We start from the raw sequence: 26,567 nt of genomic DNA, 5'->3' as shown, positions 1-26,567 counted from the left end.
TCTTCCTTCTGTTTGATACGGGTGGTGTGTACGAACATACACAACACTAAACAATGATGAAGTACCCAATATGGTCTTCACCATGAAGACCTTTTGGAGGAGTTGGACTCCTGTCAACAAAACTTAAAAATTTATAGTTAGAGAGTGTTCCAAATAGGTATGGCTTATTTCCTATCAAATAATGTATAAATACACTGTGAATATTAGCCTTTCAATAATAATAATAATAATAATAAGATTCTGTAATTAGTTCTGTTTTACAACGTAACAATATCTATGTCGTTTCTTGCAGGTCTTTTCTCTTTCGGATACAGCTGAGATGCGCAGGCAGGCTACTTGGTTCACTATCAGCTTCCTCGTAATCGCAGTCACTAGCGCCGTCATCGGATTTCTGCAGGTTTGTTTCATTCTAATTCCGCATATGAAAGTAAAAACTGCGGAATCAAAGAAACAGTATGAAGCAGTTTTGAAACAAAGAAAGCACATATTCTAAATGAGGCATAATCCAAAAAAAAAAAATACAAGAAAACTGAAGACGTATAATATGTAGGAAATTACTGCGTGTTTCCAGTGTAATATTTTATTGTAACTAATCACATTGCATCATCTTCAGTAACGAATCCGTGAGGATTACAGCAACGTTTCAGGGGTCTTACTCATTCGTTTGTTCTATTTACGTTTCTTTACACTCTGATTTAAATTTCTTGAGTTCCTGTTCTGAGCTTATGAATGAAGAGTATCCCTGTCTCTTTAAAGGAGGGAGATAGGAGAGTCACAAACAAGAAACACGAGTGTACTGCATCGTAAGTAGCTTGAAAATGCCTTCCAGGGCCAAAACTGACATGTTCGTGCCGTACAAACGCACACGTTAACAAACTCACCTCTACTGTTGACTATCACACAGCTCAAAATCTTTCCCCTGGTTGTCCTTTGTGTTACAATTCACTTTGACGATACTGTTTATCGTTATACAGAAAGGGAACAGATACACATACGCCAGTATGAAGTTGTATTCTCTCTGTCTCATCGTTGAAGTAAAATATTCACAGTTTCGGGGTTCCAGAATGAATTTACAATTTGCAGCGAGTGCGCGCTGATGCGGATTCAAGGCCCAGTCGGGCAAACGGTTTCAATCTACCAGGACGTTTCAGTTTGTTGGTTTCCTCTTTCTAGGCGCAAGTAAAATTATGTTAATCATTAGCAGCGGAAAGTGACATGGGAGAATGTAAACGACAATAAGAGCAAAGACGTACCACTAAACGTGTATGCACGAATGCCTTGTCTGCAAGTATGATCACGAACAGTCACTGTTTTCTGTATGACGTAAGGGGGTAGTCACCACAAAATTATTTTAAAGGTAAACTACTCCATTAAGTCCCCATCTAACTGGACTGAAATTTCACCAATGGCCCATGCGTTGGGAACAAGGTGGATGCATGATGGGAAACGGTACGTTTTGCTGGCGACAAGAGCCATGTAATTAGCCGACATAGTTCAAGATGCAGATGTCCCACAGAGACTGTTCTTTGGGCCCCGAGATCACCGGATTCGATCCTCTGGATTTTTACGTGCGGAGTCATTTCAAAACAAAAACATGGAGTACTCTAATTGGTATGTTGAAGTACTAGAGCGGACTGTATATTCTTGTTAATATTTACGAGATGTTTCTACGGTGTTTGAAAGAAGTCATGACTAACTGTAGAGACGAGGCCAGTATTGCATTCAAATGCGAAGAACACACTTGGAAAAACAGCTTTAACAGGTACGAGTGCGCAATAAACAGTAACATGTACAGTGTTGTGCAGTACTGTGTTTCTTGTTAACGTAGGCAGTAGGTGAAATTTGAGTCCAATTACGAGGACTCTCTAGAAAGTAATGCCTCTAAATTTTTATTCTGTTCTCAATATCGCTTGTGGTGTTACGAGTCATGCATATTATTAGGAATACTTCGTCTGACGCTAGAAGGCCCGAATCGTAGCGTGCAACGTAGCGTTGTGTCACGTAGCTATGTCGGTACGTCAAAAACAGCACAAAGAACAGAAAGCAAGAGTTCGAAAAGTACGTCTACACGAGTACCCTCGCCTTGGGCGTTACAGTGCTAGAAGACACAAGAGCGCTGCCGCATATTCAGTAATCTGATGCCTTGAATTCACTGTCAATGATCGTCCTCCACACAGTACCGACTTAATCCCTTTCGATTTTCATTAGTCTCCAAACCTTAAAGAACACCTTCAAGGGCATCATTTTACCCTGCCTGTTCATCTCCTCCAGTTTGCTGATGATACCCTTTATCCTACCCTTCAACGGTCCCAACCTACCCTACAAACCCACCTCGATCAGTTCACCACTTGGTGCAACCAGTGGTTCCTTTGTATCAACCCCTCCAATACCCAGGCAATCATCATAGGCCACAGCACCCGCTCCTTCCATGATTTTTACCTAACCATTTATGGTCGCTCTATCCACCTCACCCCTATACTAAAATGTCTTGGCCTCATCCTTGACTGCCATCTCACCTGGACTCCCCATCTCCTTACGGTCCATCACGAAGCCCACAACAGACTCTGTCTCCTGAAACTCCTCTCTGGCCAGACATGGGGACGGCATCCTTCCACCATCCTTCACACTTCCAAATCCTTGAGCCACCCCATCCTTTGTAATTTCAGTGTCACTTGGATTTCTACCTATCCCAGATTCTATAAAGCCCTCCAAATCCTAGATTACTATGCACTCTGCTTTGCCTTCCGTATCCACCTTCCATCTCCCATGCGCATCCTCCACGACCTCATCCCCTTCCCCCACCTTCTTCTTCTCCTTGAACACATCTGCACCCTGTATATCAACTGCTGACTCGATCCCACCCACCTCCTGGTGCCCCCTTCCTCTCCAACCCTAGCCCTTTGTCACACCTTTAATGTTGTGTCCTGCCCTCTCTCCATCTCCATACCCTCCACCTTCTTTTCCAATGCAACTTCCAGCACCTACCCCTCCCAGATGATGAGCTTCGCCCTGACATCTACCCCTCCCACCAACTCTAACCCAACCTTCCTCCCCCCTACTCCTGAGGGCTCCCTCTCCCCTTCCTTTATTTTCCCCTTAGTGGTTTTCCCCTCCTACACCCCCTCCCCCTCCTGTGCCCCCCTTCTGTGTCTCTGCACTCCCTCCTGTCTTGCCTTCCGTCTTCACCTCCACCTTGCCCATCTACTGCCTATTGGTGCGCCTCCTGCCCCCCTTTTTTCTCTTTCTCCCGTCCCCCCAGGCCCCCACCGCACCTTCCTCCCGTCTTTTCCCCTCCCCTCTGGCCTCCAGTCCCTCATCAGGTCCATATCAGTGGGTTTTGTTCTTCATGAGCGCTCTGTCGTTTGCAGTGGTTTTTTAAGTGTCTCACTCTGTGTGATTTTCATACTGTGGCCGACTTTTACCTTGTGTTTGACTTCAGTGTCTTTTAAGTGCGCAACGAATAGCCAGCTATGTTGTTTTACCGTTATGTCGAGTTCTTAACTGTTCCCCAGCGCATGTCCCCACATTAGTGTATATTTTAACTCCCATCATGTCCATTTACTGTGTCTTTTTATGCCCACCTTTTGTTCCCCTTCTTATTTAAGAGTTTTTAATGTATTTTTGTAGAACCATTTGCCTGAAGAACGGTGGACTGTGCCACTGCCAGCCCTCCCCTGCCCATATGGGGCAGGGGCATAAAATTATAATAAAGAAAAAAAACACTGTTTTAGTGGTGATGAAGCTATGCAAACCGAGGTGAGGTTGTGGCTCTATCAACAAAGTCAGACATTCTACAGTGACGCTATGAGCAAACTGATCTCACTTTGGGAGAAATGTGTTCATCGCCTGGGAAAGCGTGAACATGCAGTAGTCTGTAGGATGTGGGTGGCGCTGCTAGACCAGGGGGTATGGGGCATTTTTAATATTTTGAAAGATTGGCGATTTGTAAGCGGTCTTAAAAAAGTCTGTTCTGAGCCTGCTAAAAAAACACGTAATACCGACTTCTAAATTATTTTCTTGAAAGAAAACACCTGACTACACTAAATATTTCCTTTCCCTGAGTATTAGCGTGAGGAAATGGATGCGCCCCCCCCCCCCCCTTACCCTCGAGCATGGGCACCCTTGTGCCAGGGTAACTATGTTGAGAAATAAATATATAGACATGAAGAATAAAGATGTAAATTATTAATAGTTTTATTTCAAAAGCTCTAAAATTTTTCATAAAATTTGGAGCAGGGGAATGAATTGAAAAGTATGTATTTCCAATAAATTTGCACTAACTAGGATAATATGGTGGCTCCTTAGCAATTATCTCGCAAATGGCTGCTTTTCCTACTGGTTTACTGCAACGTTTTTGGTTTTATTACCATATACTTTCATTATGCCTATTTTACACGATGAACGGTCCGCCCCAATAGCTGAACTGTCAGCATATTGGAATGCCAAGCACGGGGACCCGGGTTCGATTCCCGGCTGGGGCGGGAGATTTTCTCTCGTCAGGGCCTGGGTGTTGTGCTGTCCTCATCAACATTTCCTCCCCATTGTCGACGCTCAGGTCGCCCAATGAAGCGTCGCACTCAATAAGACTTGCACTTTGCGGCCGAACTTCCCGTCTGGGAACTCCCGACCACTGACGCCATATGATCATTTCCATTTTACACGACGAACGAACTTGTAATCGTAGTATGAAGGCTTTCACGACCGGATGACATATCTTCTGGTAAACCTTGCGGGATGTAAGGTCGTGGTCCATGAAACTCTTCAGCTCCTAACGTTTCGTCCAGAGCTGCGCTGGACATCTTCAGAGGGGTGTTTCTCCTCCGGTGAGTCTTGCCGACTCACCGGAGGAGAAACACCCATCTGAAGATGTCCAGCGCAGCTCTGGACGAAACGTTAGGAGCTGAAGAGTTTCATGGACCACGACCTTACATCCCGCAAGGTTTACCAGAAGAACTTGTAATCGATTGACACCCAGATGCTTGAATAGCAGCTGTCTATCGTGTGAACGGGTACACTATTATGATCGCATTAGTAGCGATGCGCGATAATTCTAGGGATAAAGAAATAGGACCAGTACTAAATTCGGTCCTAGTAGCCTCACCGCCCATGCGCGAGCTAGTAGCTGTCTGGCGTGGTCACATCTCAGTTGCACGGAGCCTGATTACCGTATGTTGAGTTTTGTTTCTGTTTATGGTCGTTTCATTATCACAAGGAACTTTCTGAGCAAGTAAGTATAGTGCACTGTTCGTAAATTTTTTTTTAAATCTTAGTAAATTTCATAAATAATTAATGATATGCTAACGTGAAATCTCGACTTTGGCGCTGTTATGCCAGTACCGGTACGCTGTGTTTATAAACACGCTGCCATAATATCTTGTACGATTTTATAGTTCGGGCATAATACTCTTGGAGCGCTTCAGTAGACTAACGTCTTCCGTGAACAGTATCGTTCATCGTGTAAAAAGGGCTTTACTTGAGGCAGCGCCATGGGCACACGGCACGACCCGGTTAACGCAATTTACTCTCTCAGTGCTCGCCAGCGGCTGTTGAAGACTTTCTTTGGCTCGCAAACCACACAATTTCTGTACGAAAACGGACGCGCGGAACGTACAAGTAGCTGCGTTAATTCTTTTAGCGACTGTGGTAGAACAGCGGAGAAAATCGCGAAGAGGTTTCTGGATTCGTCGATGGCCTGAACAGCTAATTGCTGGTAGAGGATCATCACGTAATAACCTCAGATACATACTAGCAGAAGTTGTTCGATACCTCAGTTGCATTTTCATCCCTTTTTGGATTTTGAATTAAATACAATTAGGATCTAGTGTTTGATGTCAGTTCATGCATGCATAGTATCCATATTCTCGATGTTGCATTGAAAAATGGCTCAAATGGCTCTGAGCACTATGGGACTCAACTTCTGAGGTCATTAGTCCCCTAGAACTTAGAACTAATTAAACCTAACTAACCTAAGGACATCACAAACATCCATGCCCGAGGCAGGATTCGAACCTGCGACCGTAGCGGTCTTGCGGTTCCAGGCTGCAGCGCCTTTAGCCGCACGGCCACTTCGGCCGGCAAGCATTGACTATATACTTCATCATATAGATTTCAGGATCGAGATTCATTTCGTAATTTCATTCGAATGGAAGTGGAGATTTTTTTCGAATCTGTCACCATCGTTGGAAAAGATGTCTACCGGGAAGGTTTATACGACGGTTGGAAATTTAATAGTGGCAAATATTTATTTACAGCCCGTACAAAATAGAAAGGTGTTTCAAAATTTTACTGACTTTCAAAGTAGTCACCAGCATTGCGTATAACCCGTTGCCAGGGATGTGAAAGTCGTAGGATACTATTAGCAGTGCCAGTTGTGTTGAGAGTTCGAGCGGCGCCGTCTATTGCCCGACAAATTTGTAACAGTTCTGAAGCGAATGCCATGAAATGTTTCCATCAGTTGAGAAATCGGGTTGAACTCACGAGGGCTTAAGTCAGGGGAGTGCAGTAGGTGGTACAGCACTAAGCAGTCTCATCAGTCAAACAAATCAGTAACAGCTTGCACTGTACGTTATTGAGCATTGTCCTGCTAAATGATGGTCAGGTCTTACACAAAGTGTCATCACTGCAGTAGTATCCCTTGAGCGACCTGAGCGAGGCATGTCATCGACAGTTCCCGTCTCTCTGTATTTCCTCCATGTCCGAACAACATCGCTTTGGTTCACTCCGAGACGCCTGGATACATCCCTTGTTGAGAGCCCTTCCTGGTGCAAAGTAACAACGCGAACGCGATCGAACCGCGGTATTGACCGTCTAGGCATGGTTGAACTACAGACAACACTAGACGTGTACCTCCTTCCTGGTGGAATGACTGGAAAAAAAAATGGTTCAAATGGCTCTGAGCACTATGGGACTTAACATCTATGGTCATCAGTCCCCTAGAACTTAGAACTACTTAAACCTAACTAACCTAAGGACATCACACAACAGCCAGTCATCACGAGGCAGAGAAAATCCTTGACCCCGCCGAGAATTGAACGCGGGAACCCGGGCGTGGGAAGCGAGAACGCTACCGCACGACCACGAGCTGCGGACAATGACTGGAACTGATCGGCTGTCGTACCCCCCACTTCTAATAGGCGGTGGTCATCCATTGTTGTTTACATCTTTGGGCGGGTTTAGTGACATCTCTGAACAGCCCATAGGATTGTGTCTGTGGCACAATATCCACAGCCAACGTCTATCTTCAGGAGCTCTGGAAACCGGAATGATGCTAAACATTTTCTGATGTGTGTATATCACACAAAAAAACTCTCTGAAATGTGCTTCAGTGTATCGTTTAGGAACTTCAAGAATATGCAAAGAACAATATACACTCCTGGAAATGGAAAAGAGAACACATTGACACCGGTGTGTCAGACCCACCATACTTGCTCCGGACACTGCGAGAGGGCTGTACAAGCAATGATCACACGCACGGCACAGCGGACACACCAGGAACCGCGATGTTGGCCGTCGAATGGCGCTAGCTGCGCAGCATTTGTGCACCGCCGCCGTCAGTGTCATCCAGTTTGCCGTGGCATACAGAGCTCCATCGCAGTCTTTAACACTGGTAGCATGCCGCGACAGCGTGGACGTGAACCGTATGTGCAGTTGACGGACTTTGAGCGAGGGCGTATAGTGGGCATGCGGGAGGCCGGGTGGACGTAACGCCGAATTGCTCAACACGTGGGGCGTGAGGTCTCCACAGTACATCGATGTTGTCGCCAGTGGTCGGCGGAAGGTGCACGTGCCCGTGGACCTGGGACCGGACCGCAGCGACGCACGGATGCACGCCAAGACCGTAGGATCCTACGCAGTGCCGTAGGGGACCGCACCGCCACTTCCCAGCAAATTAGGGACACTGTTGCTCCTGGGTTATCGGCGAGGACCATTCGCAACCGTCTCCATGAAGCTGGGCTACGGTCCCGCACACCGTTAGGCCGTCTTCCGCTCACGCCCCAACATCGTGCAGCCCGCCTCCAGTGGTGTCGCGACAGGCGTGAATGGAGGGACGAATGGAGACGTGTCGTCTTCAGCGATGAGAGTCGCTTCTGCCTTGGTGCCAATGATGGTCGTATGCGTGTTTGGCGCCGTGCAGGTGAGCGCCACAATCAGGACTGCATACGACCGAGGCACACAGGGCCAACACCCGGCATCATGGTGTGGGGAGCGATCTCCTACACTGGCCGTACACCACTGGTGATCGTCGAGGGGACACTGAATAGTGCACGGTACATCCAAACTGTCATCGAACCCATCGTTCTACCATTCCTAGACCGGCAAGGGAACTTGCTGTTCCAACAGGACAATGCACGTCCGCATGTATCCCGTGCCACCCAACGTGCTCTAGAAGGTGTAAGTCAACTACCCTGGCCAGCAAGATCTCCGGATCTGTCCCCCATTGAGCATGTTTGGGACTGGATGAAGCGTCGTCTCACGCGGTCTGCACGTCCAGCACGGACGCTGGTCCAACTGAGGCGCCAGGTGGAAATGGCTTGGCAAGCCGTTCCACAGGACTACATCCAGCATCTCTACGATCGTTGCTGCGAAAGGTGTATATACACTGTACTAGTGCCGACATTGTGCATGCTCTGTTGCCTGTGTCTATGTGCCTGTGGTTCTGTCAGTGTGATCATGTGATGTATCTGACCCCAGGAATGTATCAATAAAGTTTCCCCTTCCTGGGACAATGAATTCACGGTGTTCTTATTTCAATTTCCAGGAGTGTATTTTAAGAGCTTATTGATGAGAAAAAGTACAGAAGAACCTGCGATGATAACTACTTAGCGCAGTAGGCGCTGCAGTGCTCAGGCCATACCGTGCTCAGCACTGCGGGCGCTGCCCCATGCTGATGTACCTCGTTAAAACGTTGCAACACAGCTATTTTATGAAAGCAGGTCGGTTTTATTCAGCATTCCGACACATTATATTATTCCCCACTCAAATAACTATAAAATCCCATTTTTCAACGTAATCTCCGTTCAATGCGATAACCTTACGCCACTTAAGTCGGAGCCAACGTCTTGCTGCATAAATAACCTACCCCTCAGCACCACTACCATCCTCTTACTGCTTCCCAGCCGGCCGAAGTGGCCGTGCGGTTAAAGGCGCTGCAGTCTGGAACCGCAAGACCGCTACGGTCGCAGGTTCGAATCCTACCTCGGGCATGGATGTTTGTGATGTCCTTAGGTTAGTTAGGTTTAACTAGTTCTAACAAGGGAACCTCCCCATCGCACCCCCCTCAGATTTAGCTATAAGTTGGCACAGTGGATAGGCCTTGATAAACTGAACACAGATGAATTGAGAAAACAGGAAGAAGTTGTGTGGAACTGTGAAAAAATAAGCAAAATATACAAACTGAGTAGTTCATTCGAGACAGAGGCAACATCATGGACACAGTCAACTCATGAGCGCCGTGGTCTCGTGGTAGCGTGAGCAGCTGCAGAAGGAGAGGTCCTTGGTTCAAGTGTTCCCTCGAGTGAAAATTTTACTTTCCTTAATTTTGCATAGTTATTATCTGTCCGTTCGTTCATTGACGTCTCTGTTCACTGTAATAAGTTTAGTGTCTGTGTTTTGCGACCGCATCGCAAAACCGTGCGATTAGTAGACGAAAGGACGTGCCTCTCCAATGGGAACCGACAAGATTTGATCGCAAGGTCATAGGTCAACCGATTCCTCCACAGGAAAACACATCTGATATATTCTATACGACACTGGTGACGGCATGTCCGTCACATGACAGGAATATGTTGTCGATCCACCTAACTTGTACACTTGGCGAATGGGTAAAAAGATTCTTCTACCTTGCCCGATTTAGGTTTTCTTGTGAATGTGATAATCACTCCCAAAAAGTGATGAAAACATAAGAGTTTGTCACATAAACTGAAAATAAAAAATTATAGTTTTCACTCGGTGGAAGATTTGAACCAAGGACCTTTCGTTCCGCAGCTGTTCACGTTACCACGAGACCACCGCGCTCCTGCGTTTCCAGTGTTCTTGATGTTGCCTATCTTCCCATGAACTACTCAGTTTGTATATTTTGCTTATTTTTTCACAGTTCCACACAACTTCTCCCTGTTTTCTCAATTGATCTGTGTTCAGTTTTTCAAGGCCTATCCACTGTGCCAACTTATAACTAAATCTGAGGGGGGTGCGATGGGGAGGTTCCCTTGTAAGTTCTAGGGGACTAATGACCTCAGCAGTTGAGTCCCATAGTGCTCAGAGCCATTTGAACCATTTGAACTGCTTCCCAGAGAGTACGTCCTTCATTGGGTCAAATAGATAGAAGTCGGAAAGTGCCAGGTCCGGGTTGTACGGTGAATCAGGAAGAACAACCCAAGAAGTTTCTTGAGCTTGTCTGGAGTGCGCAGACTTATGTGAGGCCTTGCCTTGTCATGGAGAAGTTCATTTGCATTTTTGTGGCACGAACACGCTAAAGCATAAGACACTCCAGAGTTAATTGTAGCACAGTGAGCGGGAACATCTAACAGAATAACCTCTTCAGAGTCCCAGAAGACGGTCGCCATGACTTTACCACCTGCGTGTGCAGCTTTGAACTTTTTCTTCGGAGGAGAGGTGGTGTTGCGCCACTCCATGGTTTGTCGTTTTGTTTCCGGATCAGAGTGATGAACTCATGTGTCATAGACTGTGGCAATGTTCAACAAAAATTGTAATGATCAGCCTTGTACCGCGCAATAAATTCCGTAGACATGTTCCTTCATTGCTCTTCATGGTCTTCTTTTAGGCGGCATCACGCTCCTGCTACGGTCACAGGTTCGAATCCTGCCCCGGGCATGGATGTGTGGATGTCCTTAGGTTAGTTAGGTTTAAGTAGTTCTAAGTCTAGGGGACTGATGACCTCAGATGTTAAGTCCCATAGTGCTTCGAACCATTTGCACCTTTTGTTAGGCGGCGAGGAACCCAGCGTGCATACAACTCTGAGTACCACAAATGGTGGACAGGTGTGTCAGCTGTACCAACAGAGACGTCCAGTTCTGTAGTTGGATGTTTGATTGTGATCCATCGATCACAATGAATAAGAGAGTCCGCACGTTCCAACATTGCAAGAGTCACAGCTGTATGCTGCCGATTGGCACGAGAGACATCAGACAAGTTTGCACAACTGTTGCGGTGATAACAGACGCCTCACCCAAAGACTCTCCGTGCTTTTGTTCTCTGCCAGGTCTCCGTAGATATACAGAAAGCGCCTATGAATTATTGCTATTCTCCACACCCATATTAGTAGTTGATAATGTGGGGTTCTCAGTGTATCTTATTTGCTCTGACATATGTAGCAAAGTAGCGGCGTATTCAAGTACACAGCCGCAATACTGTAGACCTGAAGATGCCTCACAGTGGTTAAAACCGTCAGTCTGCTTTTTTGTTGTGCGATAATGTGCGCCAGAGGTCTGCTAACAAACACACCTTTCGATAGCTCAGTGGCGACGTGGCGTAGTAATTTCTTCAGTCAGAACAAGATGTGGGCTACAAATAAGTAAAAGGTTTTAAATATGTGACTCACATTTGTGCCATTCCCTCAAATAACGGAACCTTCTGCTATTACGTTGCATCACTTAATTGAATGAGCTTATGCAAAGAAAAAAAAACATGAAAACTTGCCCCTAGTGTTCATTAAAATGACATTCTCATTTTAAATTTCGCAATGCAACGTGTTAACTTTTCTCGCGTGATAATAGGTATGTCAACCAGATGGAAACACTGTCGTGCTCTCGTTTCACAAGACGTGTAGTGTCATCTGGTCAGTAAACACCGCTTTACTGTTTGTTTCCAAGGAAATAATGCCGGCGTACACGGTATCGGTCGTAGGTCATCTGCATGACAGTGTGACGCTTTGAGCTGTCAGCGAGTGACTGTGGGGTTAAGGACCACCTATGTCTCATAGGGGCAGGTGTGGGGGTGTGAAAGAAGCCTAGCTCGCGACGCGCAAATAGCCAGACTATATTCATCCAGCATTTGAGACTGAGAGCACTTAGTGACTTGCAACAAACTGTACACATAATTTTAACCCTTTTAGAGACGTTTCCTCGCTCTCACGCCCCACAAAAGATGAAAGGAAGAAAGTATATCGCCTACTATATTTTCGCTGTTCTTACAATAAAACTACCGCATGAAGCCTGACCTGTTAATTTATGTTTACTACTAACTCTTTTCGAAACACATTTTGCAGACAACTGGATGCACCTGCAAAATTACCTCACTGTGCAACACATAGTACGGGAAATATGACATAAAATCGAGCACCGAACGAAAACGAAGGTGCATGGCGAAATTCGCTAGAGATACAGGTGGAATATGTGTGTAAATATGTGTGAAATATGTTAAATTTGATACGTGTGCGGTCCTGCCCATACCTCTCGTATAGGGTGCCTAAAGGTGCTGCGTTCTCGGAATAGCTATACAACAATTCAAGCCAATCACATCAATAGTTTTTATTACAGTAAAGAAGATTGACAATACTTAACATTGTATTTACAAGAACGCGTCGCAAGCGATAGGCGAAATGCAAACATTCAGTCCTTGGCTATCTATATACAGAGTCCATGTATGCAATTGATGTGGATCACTAATAACTGTTCTGCAAGTGCCGGTCTAGTACTGTGCAGCTGAGGCTGGCACGAACAGCGCTTATATTCTCTTCTTGTAGAGGCCGCTCCTATTGTCGTCTCACAACCTTCTCTGCTCTTGCTTTCCTCGTCTTCGTGCCGGCGCTTGTGGTTACGCCGGAACAATAAGTGCGTATGTGGGCAAAGCCACTGGTAAAAAGCTCCTTGTAAACCCGTGAATCGAACTGAACGAAACTTGGTACACATATTACTATCTGGAAAAAAATACTGTTGGGTAAGAACCAGCGTTCTTCTCTTGGGAAGGAAGAGAGAAGGAAGAGGCGAGCAGACAGAGGGCGAAGGAGGAGATCGACGCAGATATGGGAGATAAGGAGATGGACAGAAAGAGGGTGAGGGGGAAATGTACAGAGAAAGGGGCGGCAGACGGAGAGAGTGGGGGGAGATGATGGACAGAGCAATGAGAGAGGAAGAGAGAAACAGAGAGAGGGCGAAGGAGGAGATGGGCAGAGAGACAGAGAGGAGGAGTCGAACAGAAAAAGTGAAGAGGACACGATCAGAAAGAGGGGGTGGAGGAGATGGACATAGAAGGGACAGAGGAAGAGATGGACAGAGGAAGGTGGAGATAGACTATGAATTGGAATAGAAGCATACCTGGGCAACGCTAGGCACTCTGATAGTGCAAATAAATTAGAGAATAGAGTATGAATAATATTAACGTTTGTTCCATTGCGAATAAAATTTTCTTTAAGTCTGTTTGTTACAGTTCTTCACCAGTTTTATTGAACATTCTCAGTTTTTTATTTTAGTTTGTTAGTCACACAATCCTCAAGCTACATATATGAGTCTGGATATAGCTATCACGTAATTCTCTAATACGCGAAGTACAATACTGATCACGAATATTGCAACACTACGAATGCGGAATTCAACAAACTTCAAACTGCCATGAAGTGAACTATATACCTGAATATGCAGATGGTTAGTATTTCAGTGCGACCACACAAATGCGTTAGAGTAATGCTGCCTACATTCTGTATATAACGAAGGATTGGGCACTGAGTTTTTCATTCAAATATAGCAACTGAAACTTGATTGTTTGCTGTAAGACCGATTTACGCCTCGTATAGGCAGGAGAAGACAATTGGACATATCTAAAAAAGGCAGTCGCAGATGTTGGACAAGGAAGTGAACTGCGAAGAAACCATTGGTAACAGGTGAAATACTTCAACTGATGGACGAAAGTAGAAAGTAAACGAAAGGTTCAGAGAAATTCAGGAATACAGAAATGCAATTCACTTACGAATAAAATAAATAGGAAGTGTAGGGAAGCTAAGCGAACTGTCTGCAAGAAAAATGTGAAGAAATAAAAAAAATGATCATCGGAAGGACTGACACAGCATATAGAAAAGTCAAAAGTCCTTCGGCGAATATAAAGCACAGGTTTTAGTATTAATACTGCAATGGGAATGCCGCTGTTAAACGCTAAAGAGAGAGAGCAGGTAGTTGTAAAGAGTATACTAAAGGCAACCACTTGTCTGATGACGTGATAGAAGAAAAAATTAGAGTCGGCATGGATAACATAGGGCATCCAGTATTAGAGTCAGAATTCGAAACGTATTGGAAGATTGAGATCAAATAAAACAGAATGGATAGATAACGTTCTATCGTAATTTCTAAAACTGTTGTAGTGACAAATGAACACTTACTGAGGTTGGTGTGTAGACTCTGTCACCAGCAATGTACAACCAGACTTTCTTAAAAATATCGTCACACAATTCCGGAGCTAGCAAGGGCAGGTAAGTGCGAAAACAATCAGCTTAAAAGCTCATGCATCCAAGCTCCTGACACTAATAACATACAGAAGAATGGTAAAAAAGTTGACGATCGATTTGGCTTTAGGAGGAGGAGGAGATTAGTGTTTAACGTCCCGTCGACAACGAGGTCATTAGAGACGGAGCGCAAGCTCGGGTGAGGGAAGGATGGGGAAGGAAATCGGCCGTGCCCTTTCAAAGGAACCATCCCGGCATTTGCCTGAAGCGATTTAGGGAAATCACGAAAAACGTAAATCAGGATGGCCGGAGACGGGATTGAACCGTCGTCCTCCCGAATGCGAATTCAGTGTGCTAACCACTGCGCCACCTCGCTCGGTTGGCTTTAGGAAAGGTAAAGACACCAAAGAGGCAATTATGACATTGCGCTTGGTAATGGAAGCAAGTCTGAAGAAAAATAAAGACATATTCATAGAATTCGTCGACCTAAAAGCATTCGACAACGTAAAATGGTGCAAGGTGTACGAAATCCTGAGAAGGAGTAAGCTGTATGGAAAGACAGGTAATACGTAATAATGTGTGTGTGTGAATTCCCAAGGGACCAAACTACTGGGGTCATCGGTCCATAGACTTACACACTATTTAAACTAAGTTATGCTAAGAACATCACACACACACCCATGCCCGAGGGAAGACTCGAACATCCGGCGGGATGTGGCCGAGCAATCCGTGATATGGTGCCTCTAACCGCGCGGCCACTTCAAGCGGCAATATGTAATAGGTACAAGAACTAAGAACGAACAATAAGATTGGAAGCGAAGAACGATATGCTCGGATTAAAAATGTTGTAAGACAGAGATATACTCTTTCGCTCTTACTGTTCAATCTATACATCGAAGGAGCAATTATGGAAATAAAAGAAAGATTCAAGAGTGGGATTAAAATTCAGGGTGAAAGGATATCAACGACAAAAGATTCGATGATCATATCGCTATTCTCAGTGAATGTGAAGAAGAATTATAGGATCTTTAGGATGAAATGATGGAGTGCAAAATATGGATAGTGAGTAAACCGTAAAAAGGCAAAAGTCATGAGAAACAGCAGAAAGTAGCAAGAAACTTAACATCAACATTGGTAATCATGAAGTAGATGAAGTTAAGGAATTCTGCTACTTCTGAAGCAAAGTAACCACGACGGAGAAAAACAGGGTGACATAAAAGCACACTAGCAGAGGCAAAGAGGGAATTCCTAGCTAAGAGAAGTCTACTGATACTAGACATATGCCTTAATTTGAGGAAGAAATTTCTGAGAACGTACGGTTGGAACACAGCATTGTATGATAGTGATACATGGACAGTGGAACAGAGAAGAATCGAAGGGTTTGAGATGTGGTGCTACAGTAGAATATCGAAAATTAGATGGATTGATAATATAAGGAATGATGTGGTTCTCCGCAGAAGAGAGCAACGTATGGAGAACACTGAATAGAAGAAGGGTATAACTTTCATGATACTACAGTGAGCTGAAGAGGAGAAAAACTGTAGGGGTAGACAGAAATCTGAATACAACCACAAGTGATTGAGGTCGTAGGGTGCTCTCTGAAATGAAGAGGTTGGGACATGAGAGATATTCGTCGTGGGGTGCATAAAACCAGACACTACACTGCTGGTCGCATTGGTAGGGATTCAAGGACTGTCATTCGAATATGGAATCGATGGGTTTAGAGGGCGATACTCAACAACATGAGGGATTTCAACGGCCCCACGCTGCTAGCGGCTGAGAGGACAAACATGTTCGGATCTGCGTGCAGGATCGTACACTCATATCACTTATCTTGAAATAAGAAGTACGTTAGTCGCAGCAAGACAACTATCCACACTGGCAGTAAGATAATACTGCAACGTCAGCATGGCGACCAGTTTTGTAGCTGTTTGACACGACAGCATGGAGAGGCGCGACCAACGACAATACTCGAAACAAGAGAGGAACCACGTCCTCTTTAATGATATTCTGTGTCTGCGTACATCATCACAATGGACGCATCAAGACGTGCAGCCTCCAAGGGCAACCCACCTTGCCAGATTGTATTCGTCTTCGTATTATGGATGGAGCAACTGACTTTATAGTATGGTGTGTCACTGGATGCACAAGACAGTCATCTCCTGCTCGCATAACTGATAATTTGAACAGCAACCATTTCTGATTGTTATAACCGACAGCTCTGTCCTGCAAGATAATTCAACACCGCTTAGTGCTTGCGCTGTTTGACTTTTCCGTTCATCGATGCAGACAGTGTCCGACTGTAGTACTGATCAGCTCTGTCTCCAGATGTCTCACTCAATTAAAACTTCTGCTCATAGGTTGCCGAGAAATTGGCACACCAGCACATTCAAAGCGCTACTACTGAAGAAAACTTACACAGCACGGAACGAAGTAACTGTATCTGATACTAAGTTCAGTTCAACTCGATGTCTAGCTGGGTTAGGGCCATTATTGCTGCTACTGGTTGGAGCCATGTACTAAATTTCGCACCCCGAAAAAAACACATGCAAGCTTAACCATGCATTCTTCCTTCTACATCATACAGGCACCCAGCATAAGCAAAATCTTATCTTTTTCAACGTTGATGTTATTGCAATTTTAGTGGCCAGCAGAGTATGACAGTCCTCGGCAGTGAGTTAATATCATTTCTGCTGCAAATATGAAGTCGTGGCTGGGTAGACAACTCTTGTGTGTTGCAGACGTACGCTTCTCGCCACTCTGGAACCAAACTAAAAAATCGACTGCAGAGCCTCATGTTCTCAGCGATGTTGCGGCAGGAGGTGGCGTGGTTTGACAAGAAGAGCAACAGCACAGGAGCGCTGTGCGAGAGGCTGTCTGGAATCCACGAAGTTCACTCGGTAAGTGGCAGTGATACATAGCGCCAGTGGCTAGCGCTTGTGTGATAAGCCCGCGTACACTCTCGCTACTGAAATTTCTCTAGCTATGATTTTCTGTTCCGCGATGCACAGGCATCCGCACAGTATATAGGTTACATACTTGACGGTGTGGTGACGCTAGTACTGTCTGTGGGCGTGTGCGCGTACCACGAGTGGCGGATGGGCCTCGTCGTCGTCGCCTTCCTGCCGGCGTCGGTGGCGCTGCACTACTACGAACACGGGAAGATGCTGGAGGACATGATGAGCGTCTGGGACGCCATGGAGAAAGCATCTAAGGTAAGTATTCGCTCCTGCCGTGATTTCTCCACACGCTTAGTCAGTAAATTATTATAATAAACACTGCTGCAGTAAACGTAAGCCACTTCGTTCCTCCTTTGAATGTCGAAAGGAAGGAAAAACGGATGATTGACCCTTGCAGGGAGGCAGAACCGGCAGTTTCAATTGTGGCACTGGCCCCTCGCGCGACCTGACGTCACTCAGCCCCGCGACGGGTCGTAGTTGCTATGAGCTGCCCAAATCACCTCCCGTACGCGCGTAATTTCAGCCGTCTCTGACTGGTGCTACATGTTGTAATCGTGCCTACACAAGCACAAAACCTTCCCAGCCCCGGCGGCTAGTGGGTTTACTCTTGACGAGTATAGCGGAGTTAACTATCGAAAGCTCGAACATTTTAATCGAATTGAAGCGGCTTGAAAATCGAGAACATTTTATTCCCTGCCTTTCCTTTTGAGCCTGTACAAGTAAACATTGTATGGGCCATCTCCCATTGGTTAATTACCTATGCACTGACTGGCGTTGACGTGACCAAGGGCTAGGCGTTCTCGGATTCACAAGAAAATGTGGTGGATTCTTCGGCACGTTTCTCAATTGTCCCATTCATTTTGCCACGTACTGACTTTCAGGAGTTGGGTCTTAGTCACTGTTGGTCTTTGGTACAAGGTTTCCCATACGAGGCAAATGTTTTCACTATAATCGCAGGTAACTGTGACCAGTCTCCTACTAAATTTTATTTTTAAAACTTTTCGGGCTCATCTTCGTAAGTGATCAGTCGCAATTGTCTGTATCTGTATTCATTCTTTATATAGTTACGGTGAACAATATCCATAATGGACCAATTCAATCTAGACAAATGATGTTTATGAACGTGTGTCCCATTACTAGGTTTCGAACTGCTCGATGATTTGTCACATGCGTATGGATAAATTTCAGCGGACAGCTTGGTCGAAAATTGTTTAGGGTTTGATGTGAAGTTCATCTACGAGAGGTGTCCGAAAATTAAGTTCCGATCGGTCGCCAAACGGAAACCACAGTGAAACAATGAAACTTTGCACAGGTGTGTTGAGCTGTGTCTCCAGTATGGCCGCAGATCGCGTCACGTTACACTTGCAATTCTGAACGTACAGTGAACACATAAAGACGCCTAGAAAGCAGTGCCTCCGTGCCTCACATGAAGTGCTGAATGGTATTGACAAGGGATTTCAGATCGATTCCGTATTCCAGGATTTCCGAAGGCTTTTGGCACTGTACCAAACAAACGACTCGTAGTGAAACTGCGTGCTTATGGAATATCGTCTCAGTTATGTGACTGGATTTGCGATTTCCTCTCAGAGAGGTCACAGATCGTAATAATTGACGGAAAGTCATCGAATAAAACAGAAGCGATTTCTGGCATTCCCCAAGGTAGTGTTATAGGCCCTTTGCTGTTCCTTATCTATATAAACGATTTGGGAGACAATCTGAGCAGCCGTCTTCGGTTGCTTGCAGATTACGCTGTCGTCATCAGAAGATCAAAACAAACTGCAAAACGATTTTAGAAAAAATTTCTGAATGGTGCGAAAAGTGGCAGTTGACCCTAAATAACGAAAAGTGTGAGGTCATCCACATGAGTGCTAAAAGGAACTCGTTAAACTTCGGTTACACGATAAATGAGTCTAATCTAAAAGCCTTAAATTCATCTAAATACCTAGTTATTACAATTACGAACAACTTAAATTGGAAAGAACACATAGAAAATGTTGTGGTTAAGGCTAACCAAAGGCTGTGTTTTATTGGTAGGACACTTAGAAAATGTAACAGACCTACTAAGGAGACTGCCTACACTACGCTTGTCCGTCCTCTTTTAGAATACTGCTGCGCGGTGTGGGATCCTTACCAGATAGGACTGACGGAATACAACGAAAAAGTTCAAAGAAAGGCAGCACGTTTTGTATTATCGCGAAATATGGGAGAGAGTGTCACAGAAATGATACAGGATTTGGGTTGGAAATCATTAAAAGAAAGGCGATTTTCGTTGCGACGAAATCTTCTCACTAAATTCCAAACACCAACTTCCTCCTCCGAATGCGAAAATATTTTTTTGACACCGACCTACATAGGGTGGAACGATCACCACGATAAAATAAGAGAAATCAGAGCTAGTACGGAAAGATATAGGTGTTCATTCTTTCCGCATGCTATACGGGATTGGAATTATAGAAAATTGTGAAGGTGGTTCGATGAACTCCCTGCCAGGCACTTAAATGTGATTTGCAGGCTATCCATGTAGATGTAGATGCCGAGAGATTTCGCCTGATTTCATACAACCCCACATAACATAACTGTCAAGCATTTCCTCCTTCATGAAAATTCTCGGCCGCATACTACAGAGCAATAAAGACGCTCCTGAAGCCGTTTCGATGGCAAGTGTTTGATCACCCACCGTACAGCTACGCAGAGGCTCCCTCTGATTTTCCTCTCTACTCACACGAGCCGTTGGCTGTAAAGACTGGCGCAGACAACGAACAGGAGACCAACGTACAGAATTGACGGAAAGCACAGGCGGTTGCCTGCTATGAGGAGAGTACCGGTACTGGAAAGTTTGTACAACGCTACGACAGGAGTCTTAAGTCGGAACGGCGACTTTATAGAGACGTAGCTGGAAGGTGTAGCTAACTTTTGCAAATCAACCACTCCTGATTTCACTGTGGTTTCCTTTTCACTGCCGATCGAAACTTACTTTCTCGACAACTCTTGTACTTTAAGGCAGCAACCCTCCTCTCAAATCAACAAATATTGTAATGCGAAGTCTCACAGACAGCCTAGGACGGAGTGACAGCCACAACTGATGCGATGTCACTGTTGCAGTTGGCCGTCGAGACGGTGGGGAACATCCGCACCGTGGCCGGCCTGTGCCGCGAACGCCACTTCCACCAGCAGTACCTGGCGGAGCTGCGGCCGGCGCTCCAGCGGGAGGAGCGCAGCTCCCAAATCAGATCGGCCGTCTACATCGTCACTGGCAACATCAGCACCCTGTCTTACGCCGCGTGCATGTACTACGGAGGATTACTTATTCACTCCGAGGGGATGCATTTTAAGGATGTCTTCAAGTGAGTTCACTGCCTTTGACTCTGTTTCTGCAGATGCACATATCCGGCTTGACTGTGGAGTCTCCATCAGTGAAACGACCTGGTATTCAAGAAGGACATGGCAAAATATTCTGTAGTATCTATATACTTCTATCTCCATAGGTTTCGCTTTGTGGTTGACCCATACAGATATTGAAATGTAGAGGAATATCTCTGGTAAGACAAGGTTCGCAACACATCCAAAAGGTGCTCTAATTTTCTTGGTTGTGTTCAGTCCGAGTAGCTTGTGATACTGTTTCTGAGACAACTACAAGTAAATTTTAATATGCTCAAGAGTTTTCGGCAGTGAAATTTATATAAAGACGTATATTTTAGAATTGTGAACATAAAAAATGGATCAAATAAGTATATCCGCTCTGTGCACTTAAAACCCTGACAAATTCTTTCGTTAGAGCAGCTTTTAAGCTGCTGATGAACCTTAATTTCGAAAAGTATGCGTTTATTGATTGGAGGAAGTAATTTAGTAGGGAACTGCCATGCTAGCTGTGATATAGGTGTCTCCTGACAATTCTCTTGTCAGATACTATTTCTTTAGCACCTGAAGTCTCTATTGCAGTCAGCATTGATGGATACTCTGGCTTGGAAAAAAAATGCTCCTGATAATGATTACTGTTTAAAAGCAAAAATAATTTTATCATTTAGAATTTGGAGTTCCACCACGCCCATAGTCTAGTACCATTTTGAAAGCTTATCCTTCGTGAATTCTTGTAATTCTTTCCTCTTGTGACAGATGATCACTAGCATTTACTAAGTGTTTTACGAATCTAAGAGTGTCTCTTATCTTCGTTATTACGCAGAAGATACGAATATTTATCATATGTGTGAAATATCTAGATTTTCAATAATCTAAATGAATTCACTAAAAAGTAATTAAGTACTTAACATACATTTAAGCTGAAATGTCGTGTTATGATCGAACTATAAAGGATTAAGGAGCATCGGAAATGACATTATCAGCAAAGCTGACATCAACATTTTGACCTATGTAAAAAAGGAAGTGATGGAATTCTGCTGCCTAGGAAGCAAATATTCATACTCTTACGTGGGACAAAACATGGTAGACATAAGAAGCAGTCTAGCTTAGTCAAAAACTATGTTTCCACTAAAACAAGTCAACTAGCAATAAACGAAGGTCTTAACTCGAGAAAGATATTTCTGAAATTTCAAGGAAACCAGGTTAGAAGAGAATCGAAGCGTTTGACATGTGCTGTTTCAGAACGATGCTAAAAACAAAGTTGAGTAGAGTGAGGTGCCAACATGCCCGCAGCTTCTTTACTCTGTTGCCACTTTGATCTGTATCGACTGAAGCCTATCGAGATGTCTATTCTCCCCTCAGACTCAGATATGAGATGAAAAGCTATTGCACAGCGGAAACGTCGTAAAATTAATGGTCCTAACCAATGTGTCCACGGTATGGTCCTTGCACGGCTTTCCGGGCGGGAAGGAGCACCGGTCCCCGGCACGAATCCGCCCGGCGGATTTATGTCAAGGTCCGGTGAACCGGCCAGTCTGTGGATGGTTTTTAGGCGGTTTTCCATCTGCCTCGGCGAATGCGGGCTGGTTCCCCCTATTCCGCCTCAGTTACAATATGTCGGCGATTGCTGCGCAAACGAGTTCTCCACGTACGCGTACACCACCATTACTCTACCACGCAAACACAGGGGTTACACTCGTCTGGTGTGAGACGTTCTATGGGGAGGGGAAGTCCGCCGGGGGCCGAACCGCACAATAAACCTGAGTTAGGTGTGGGGCGGTGGAGGGGTGAACTGGACCACTGCGTCGTGGGGTTGTGGACCACTGCGGCTGCGGCGGGGACGTTTCTAGGCCCCCGGTTAACATACAATACAATACAATGCAATGGTCCTAACAAAAACTAATTGAAATAATGGGTTATTAGCTTCATCTAGCTACGGAAATTAAAGAGTGGTTTTAGTTAACTAATTTTATTGTAACCATAAACGCAAGCAGAAACAAACATGCTTTGATAAAAGCAAACAATCATAGGAAAGTCAAGACAGACTCGTTAAACAAACTCAATTAGACATAACTGAAGCACAATAAAGCCAGCTTAAAATGGATGGGTAAATCGGTTTGGATCATCGGTGTACTGTGTATGGGAGAGACTTCACCAGCAACTGGATCTGTGAGGATAGTAGCTTCAATGATAACGTTTTGCATGGTTTTCGTCTGCGAATGGGTAGGATTACAAAGTTTCGGACGATGCAGATTCCGTAGTAGTATTCTAATCGTAAGCCGATGAACCATATATACAACTTTCCGGCTTTCTACTAAAACCAATTGTGAGGAATAAAACGGATGCAATTTTTTTTAAACTGAAAAATATATACATGAGAAATATAATTTCTCTAATGGGTAACCTGCCGATATCATAATTAATACTGACTGCTAGAAAGAAATCTAAACCACACGTTTACACACCATAGCACTTTTTTTCTCGCCGTCGGTTTTAAGAGAGAATCTATGCAGTTTGTTTCAAAAGAAGTATACAGTGTATTTCAGAAGTGATGGTCCATAATTCACACGTGGAAAGCACAGACCACAAGTAGCTAAAGAGTTCCAATAAACATTGGTCCATAAATCAATCGTTGTCTAGATACTATACATTTTCTGTTGTGGCTCATCGTTGTCCAGAAACACATGCATATCTAAACGTTAAAGTAGGTGTTCAAAGTGTTGTCCATGCGTCTGAATGCAACACTGAGCTTTTCTCTGAAATGAGTTGCGAATCCTCTCAGACAGTCCTGGGGAATCCTGTAAATGCTGGAAGGCAGCTTCAACCTGCGAGCGTAATTGCTGAAGAGAGTTGACCTCGGTACTGCAGACCAGGCCTTTGACTGACCCCACACACAGAAATCCATGGGATTTATACCCGGAAACCTTGGATGCCATGGCACAGGCCCTCCGCTACCTATCCAATGTTGACCATACGTCCGAGTCAGAAGCCGGCGCATTCATAAATGAAAATATGCTGGAGCACCGTCATGCATGAAACCACATGTTCAGGCGTTGGTTCAGTGGGACATCATCATGTACAGCTGGAAGTACAGTCCACAGAAATCGCATATACTGCGTCCGGTTAGTCTCCATGGTAAGATGAGTTGTCCAACTATGCAGTCCCCGAGCAGTCCTGCCCAGAATTTCAACGAATAACGCTGCTGATGTCGTGATAGGTGTTTTGCCTTACAATTGACATCGGCCCAAATGTGACAGTTATGATAGTTAAAAATACAGTCACAAGTGCATCCAGCCTCATCCGTTAACAGAATACTGCTTACAAACATGGAATTCAGGGTACACTACTGTTGCACCTATTGGCAAAAGTTATCCCTAGGAGGGAAGTCTGCATTGATGAGGATTTTCACTCGCTGGAGATGATACGGATAGAGTACTTGCCGATGTAAAATCCGCCATACAGTGCTATGACTCAGGACACGCTCTTGGATAGCAATCCTCCTTGTTGAAGTACTCGAGCGTTCGTGTACAATGCGTAACACCCTTTCCTCAACATCTGGTGTTATGAGTTTGGGTCGGCCTTCTAGTACTGTGTGAAGCTCCCGGTTTGTCTAAGGCACTGATGTAACCGGCTAAATGTACGTCTGTCGGGCTGCCAGCAGAGAGGACAAGTTTCTTCATACAATCATGCACCATCAAGGGCACTGTCATTCGCTTTGCCGTACATGAAGTGCATGTCAGCGTACTCTTGATTGGTATAACCTCTGACCATGGTGCCTTCAGTTCGTAACTGATTTCTAGCCCGGCACGGCACGGTGGACGAAGCGGGAAAGGCACGTAGCTGCGCTTGCATAAACAGACAGTCGATCCCAAACCTTGATATACCAAAGTACATACCGCAGTACCCAGGGGCGTTTACAGTTGGTTCCCAACTCGAATTAATTCGATCCCTCGGCAACGGTTGATTTGCGGACCCATGTTTATTGGGGTTTTTTAGCTACTTTTCGCATGTATTTTCCGTGTGTGAATTATTGATCTACACTTCTGAAACACCCTGTATAGCCTACATCTGTCTGAACAGTTATTATTTTGGAAAAATTTGATATAAATCGTTCAAGAACTTTTCGAGATTTTTGCTAACGTCATTTGCCTATTATATATATATATATATATATATATATATATATATATATATATATATATATATATATATATCCGTCGAGTTTTGTTAAAGTATCGTGTGAAAAGTAAATATGCAAAGACGTTTTCGAGATTTTTTGTAACAGTTCCTCTTCATTTAAAAAATGTGTATTCTCTGTCCATCTGATCGTCCATTACCCATACAAAAATCAGAAGTAAATCGGTGAAGAACTTTTCGAGAATTTAGGTAACAATGTTGAACTAAAATTTGAAGTAAATCAGTCAAGAACTTCCCGAGATTTTTGGTAAAAATCTTGCCCTTTTATATAATTTATGCACCACATATATTTTTAAAAAGAGTGTAACCTATGTCTGTCCGAACATTTGTTAAAGTACAAAAAATCTGAAGTCAATCGATCAAGAACAATTCGAGATTTTTGGTAACAATGTTAACCTACGACATGTCTTTATATAATAGTATAGATGCGTAATTTTTTCTTTTCCCGAAACATTCAATAACAATTTTGGTTCACATACTGTCGAAAAAGTGACGTCTGTTCCATGGAGCAATGAATGAGAAATAGGATTTTCTTATTGATATTACTAAACTGTTTTGTATTCTGGATGTTTCATGCTTTCCTATTTTCTTACCTATTTTATGCTTACATATTTACGCTTTCTCGACGCAGGCAGTGTATATGAGGTAAAACGCCATTTAACATATTCTTACAACAGTTATTACACAATTACTAACATTATCTTTGAGAAACAGCCAAATGATTTTTAGTTTCCTGGACGAGCAACGTTGAATCTGTGCAGTTGCAACGTTCTGCTGCTGAAAAGCTCGGGTTTTATGTGTTACGTATTGCAGAAATACGAACCTTATTTCGAGAAAGTACAACATTTCAGGTCAAAACACCACTTCCTGCAACAAGCAGCAACACAAGTTACGGAAAAATTTAACACTATTCCTGCTGCAGCTACACTAAACATATTGTGCAATCAGCATTATATTTCCTGACCTTTGTCATTGGCTTTTGCCAGACAGGTGTGAAAATGCACTACTCACTCAGTACCAGCTTATAGAAACTACGTTTTCCAGCTGGAATACAGTGCCACACCTCAAGTAAGGCTTTCTTCTTGTCAATTTTTAATGGCAGAATTTTATCGCACAAGATAGGAAAAACTAAAATGTTATCTAGCGACAGATACCTTTTCCCAGCACCTCTCGGCATCTTTGCAGTGCCTTGACAAATCCATGGTTGCTGGATGTTATGACTTTCCCTTCGTAGGATTGTCAAATGAAATGTGAAGCCTGAAACACACAGTTATTTTGAATGATCCTCTGCACAGCCCTTGGCCTTGTGCGCTAAGGACCCTGAAATCGTCTGGTTCCGTTTTATACCATAGGAATTCATTGTTCTTGGCGTTGGCAATGGCCGTAATCCAGTTTTCTGTGTGGAAGAATCTCTATCACATGGTAGCAAACTATGCCCTATGACGAGGAATTTCTCGTCTAAATATTTAAGGATGATCAGACTTTGGAAAAGTGTCGTAATATTTTGAACATCTCTCATAAAATCAGAAATGTTTATGTTTACGTTCAAATGAAAATCATACGAAAGATAGAATTTATGATCGTAGCATTCGAGCTTTGTTGCTTTTCCCTCAGTGCTGTCCTTCACTTTGTCTAACCTAATATGGAATCACTTTTGAGACATT

General features: G+C 44.2%; 1 protein-coding gene across 1 annotated transcript in view; it reads left to right on the top strand.

Moving 5' to 3' along the window:
• Window positions 1-26,567, top strand: part of LOC126473833 (ATP-dependent translocase ABCB1-like) — a 213,264-nt gene that overhangs the window by 152,897 nt on the left and 33,800 nt on the right. The window contains exons 15-18 of the mRNA XM_050101158.1: window positions 293-397; window positions 17,131-17,289; window positions 17,401-17,604; window positions 20,452-20,693. Of these exons, the coding sequence (XP_049957115.1) occupies window positions 293-397; window positions 17,131-17,289; window positions 17,401-17,604; window positions 20,452-20,693 (710 nt within the window). The remainder of the gene's footprint in view (window positions 1-292; window positions 398-17,130; window positions 17,290-17,400; window positions 17,605-20,451; window positions 20,694-26,567) is intronic.

This window comes from Schistocerca serialis, chromosome 4 (assembly GCF_023864345.2).
Source record: "Schistocerca serialis cubense isolate TAMUIC-IGC-003099 chromosome 4, iqSchSeri2.2, whole genome shotgun sequence".
In the NCBI taxonomy this organism is placed as follows: domain Eukaryota; kingdom Metazoa; phylum Arthropoda; class Insecta; order Orthoptera; family Acrididae; genus Schistocerca; species Schistocerca serialis.
Note: the sequence above shows the minus strand (reverse complement) of the source record. Positions and strands in the feature narration are given on the sequence as shown.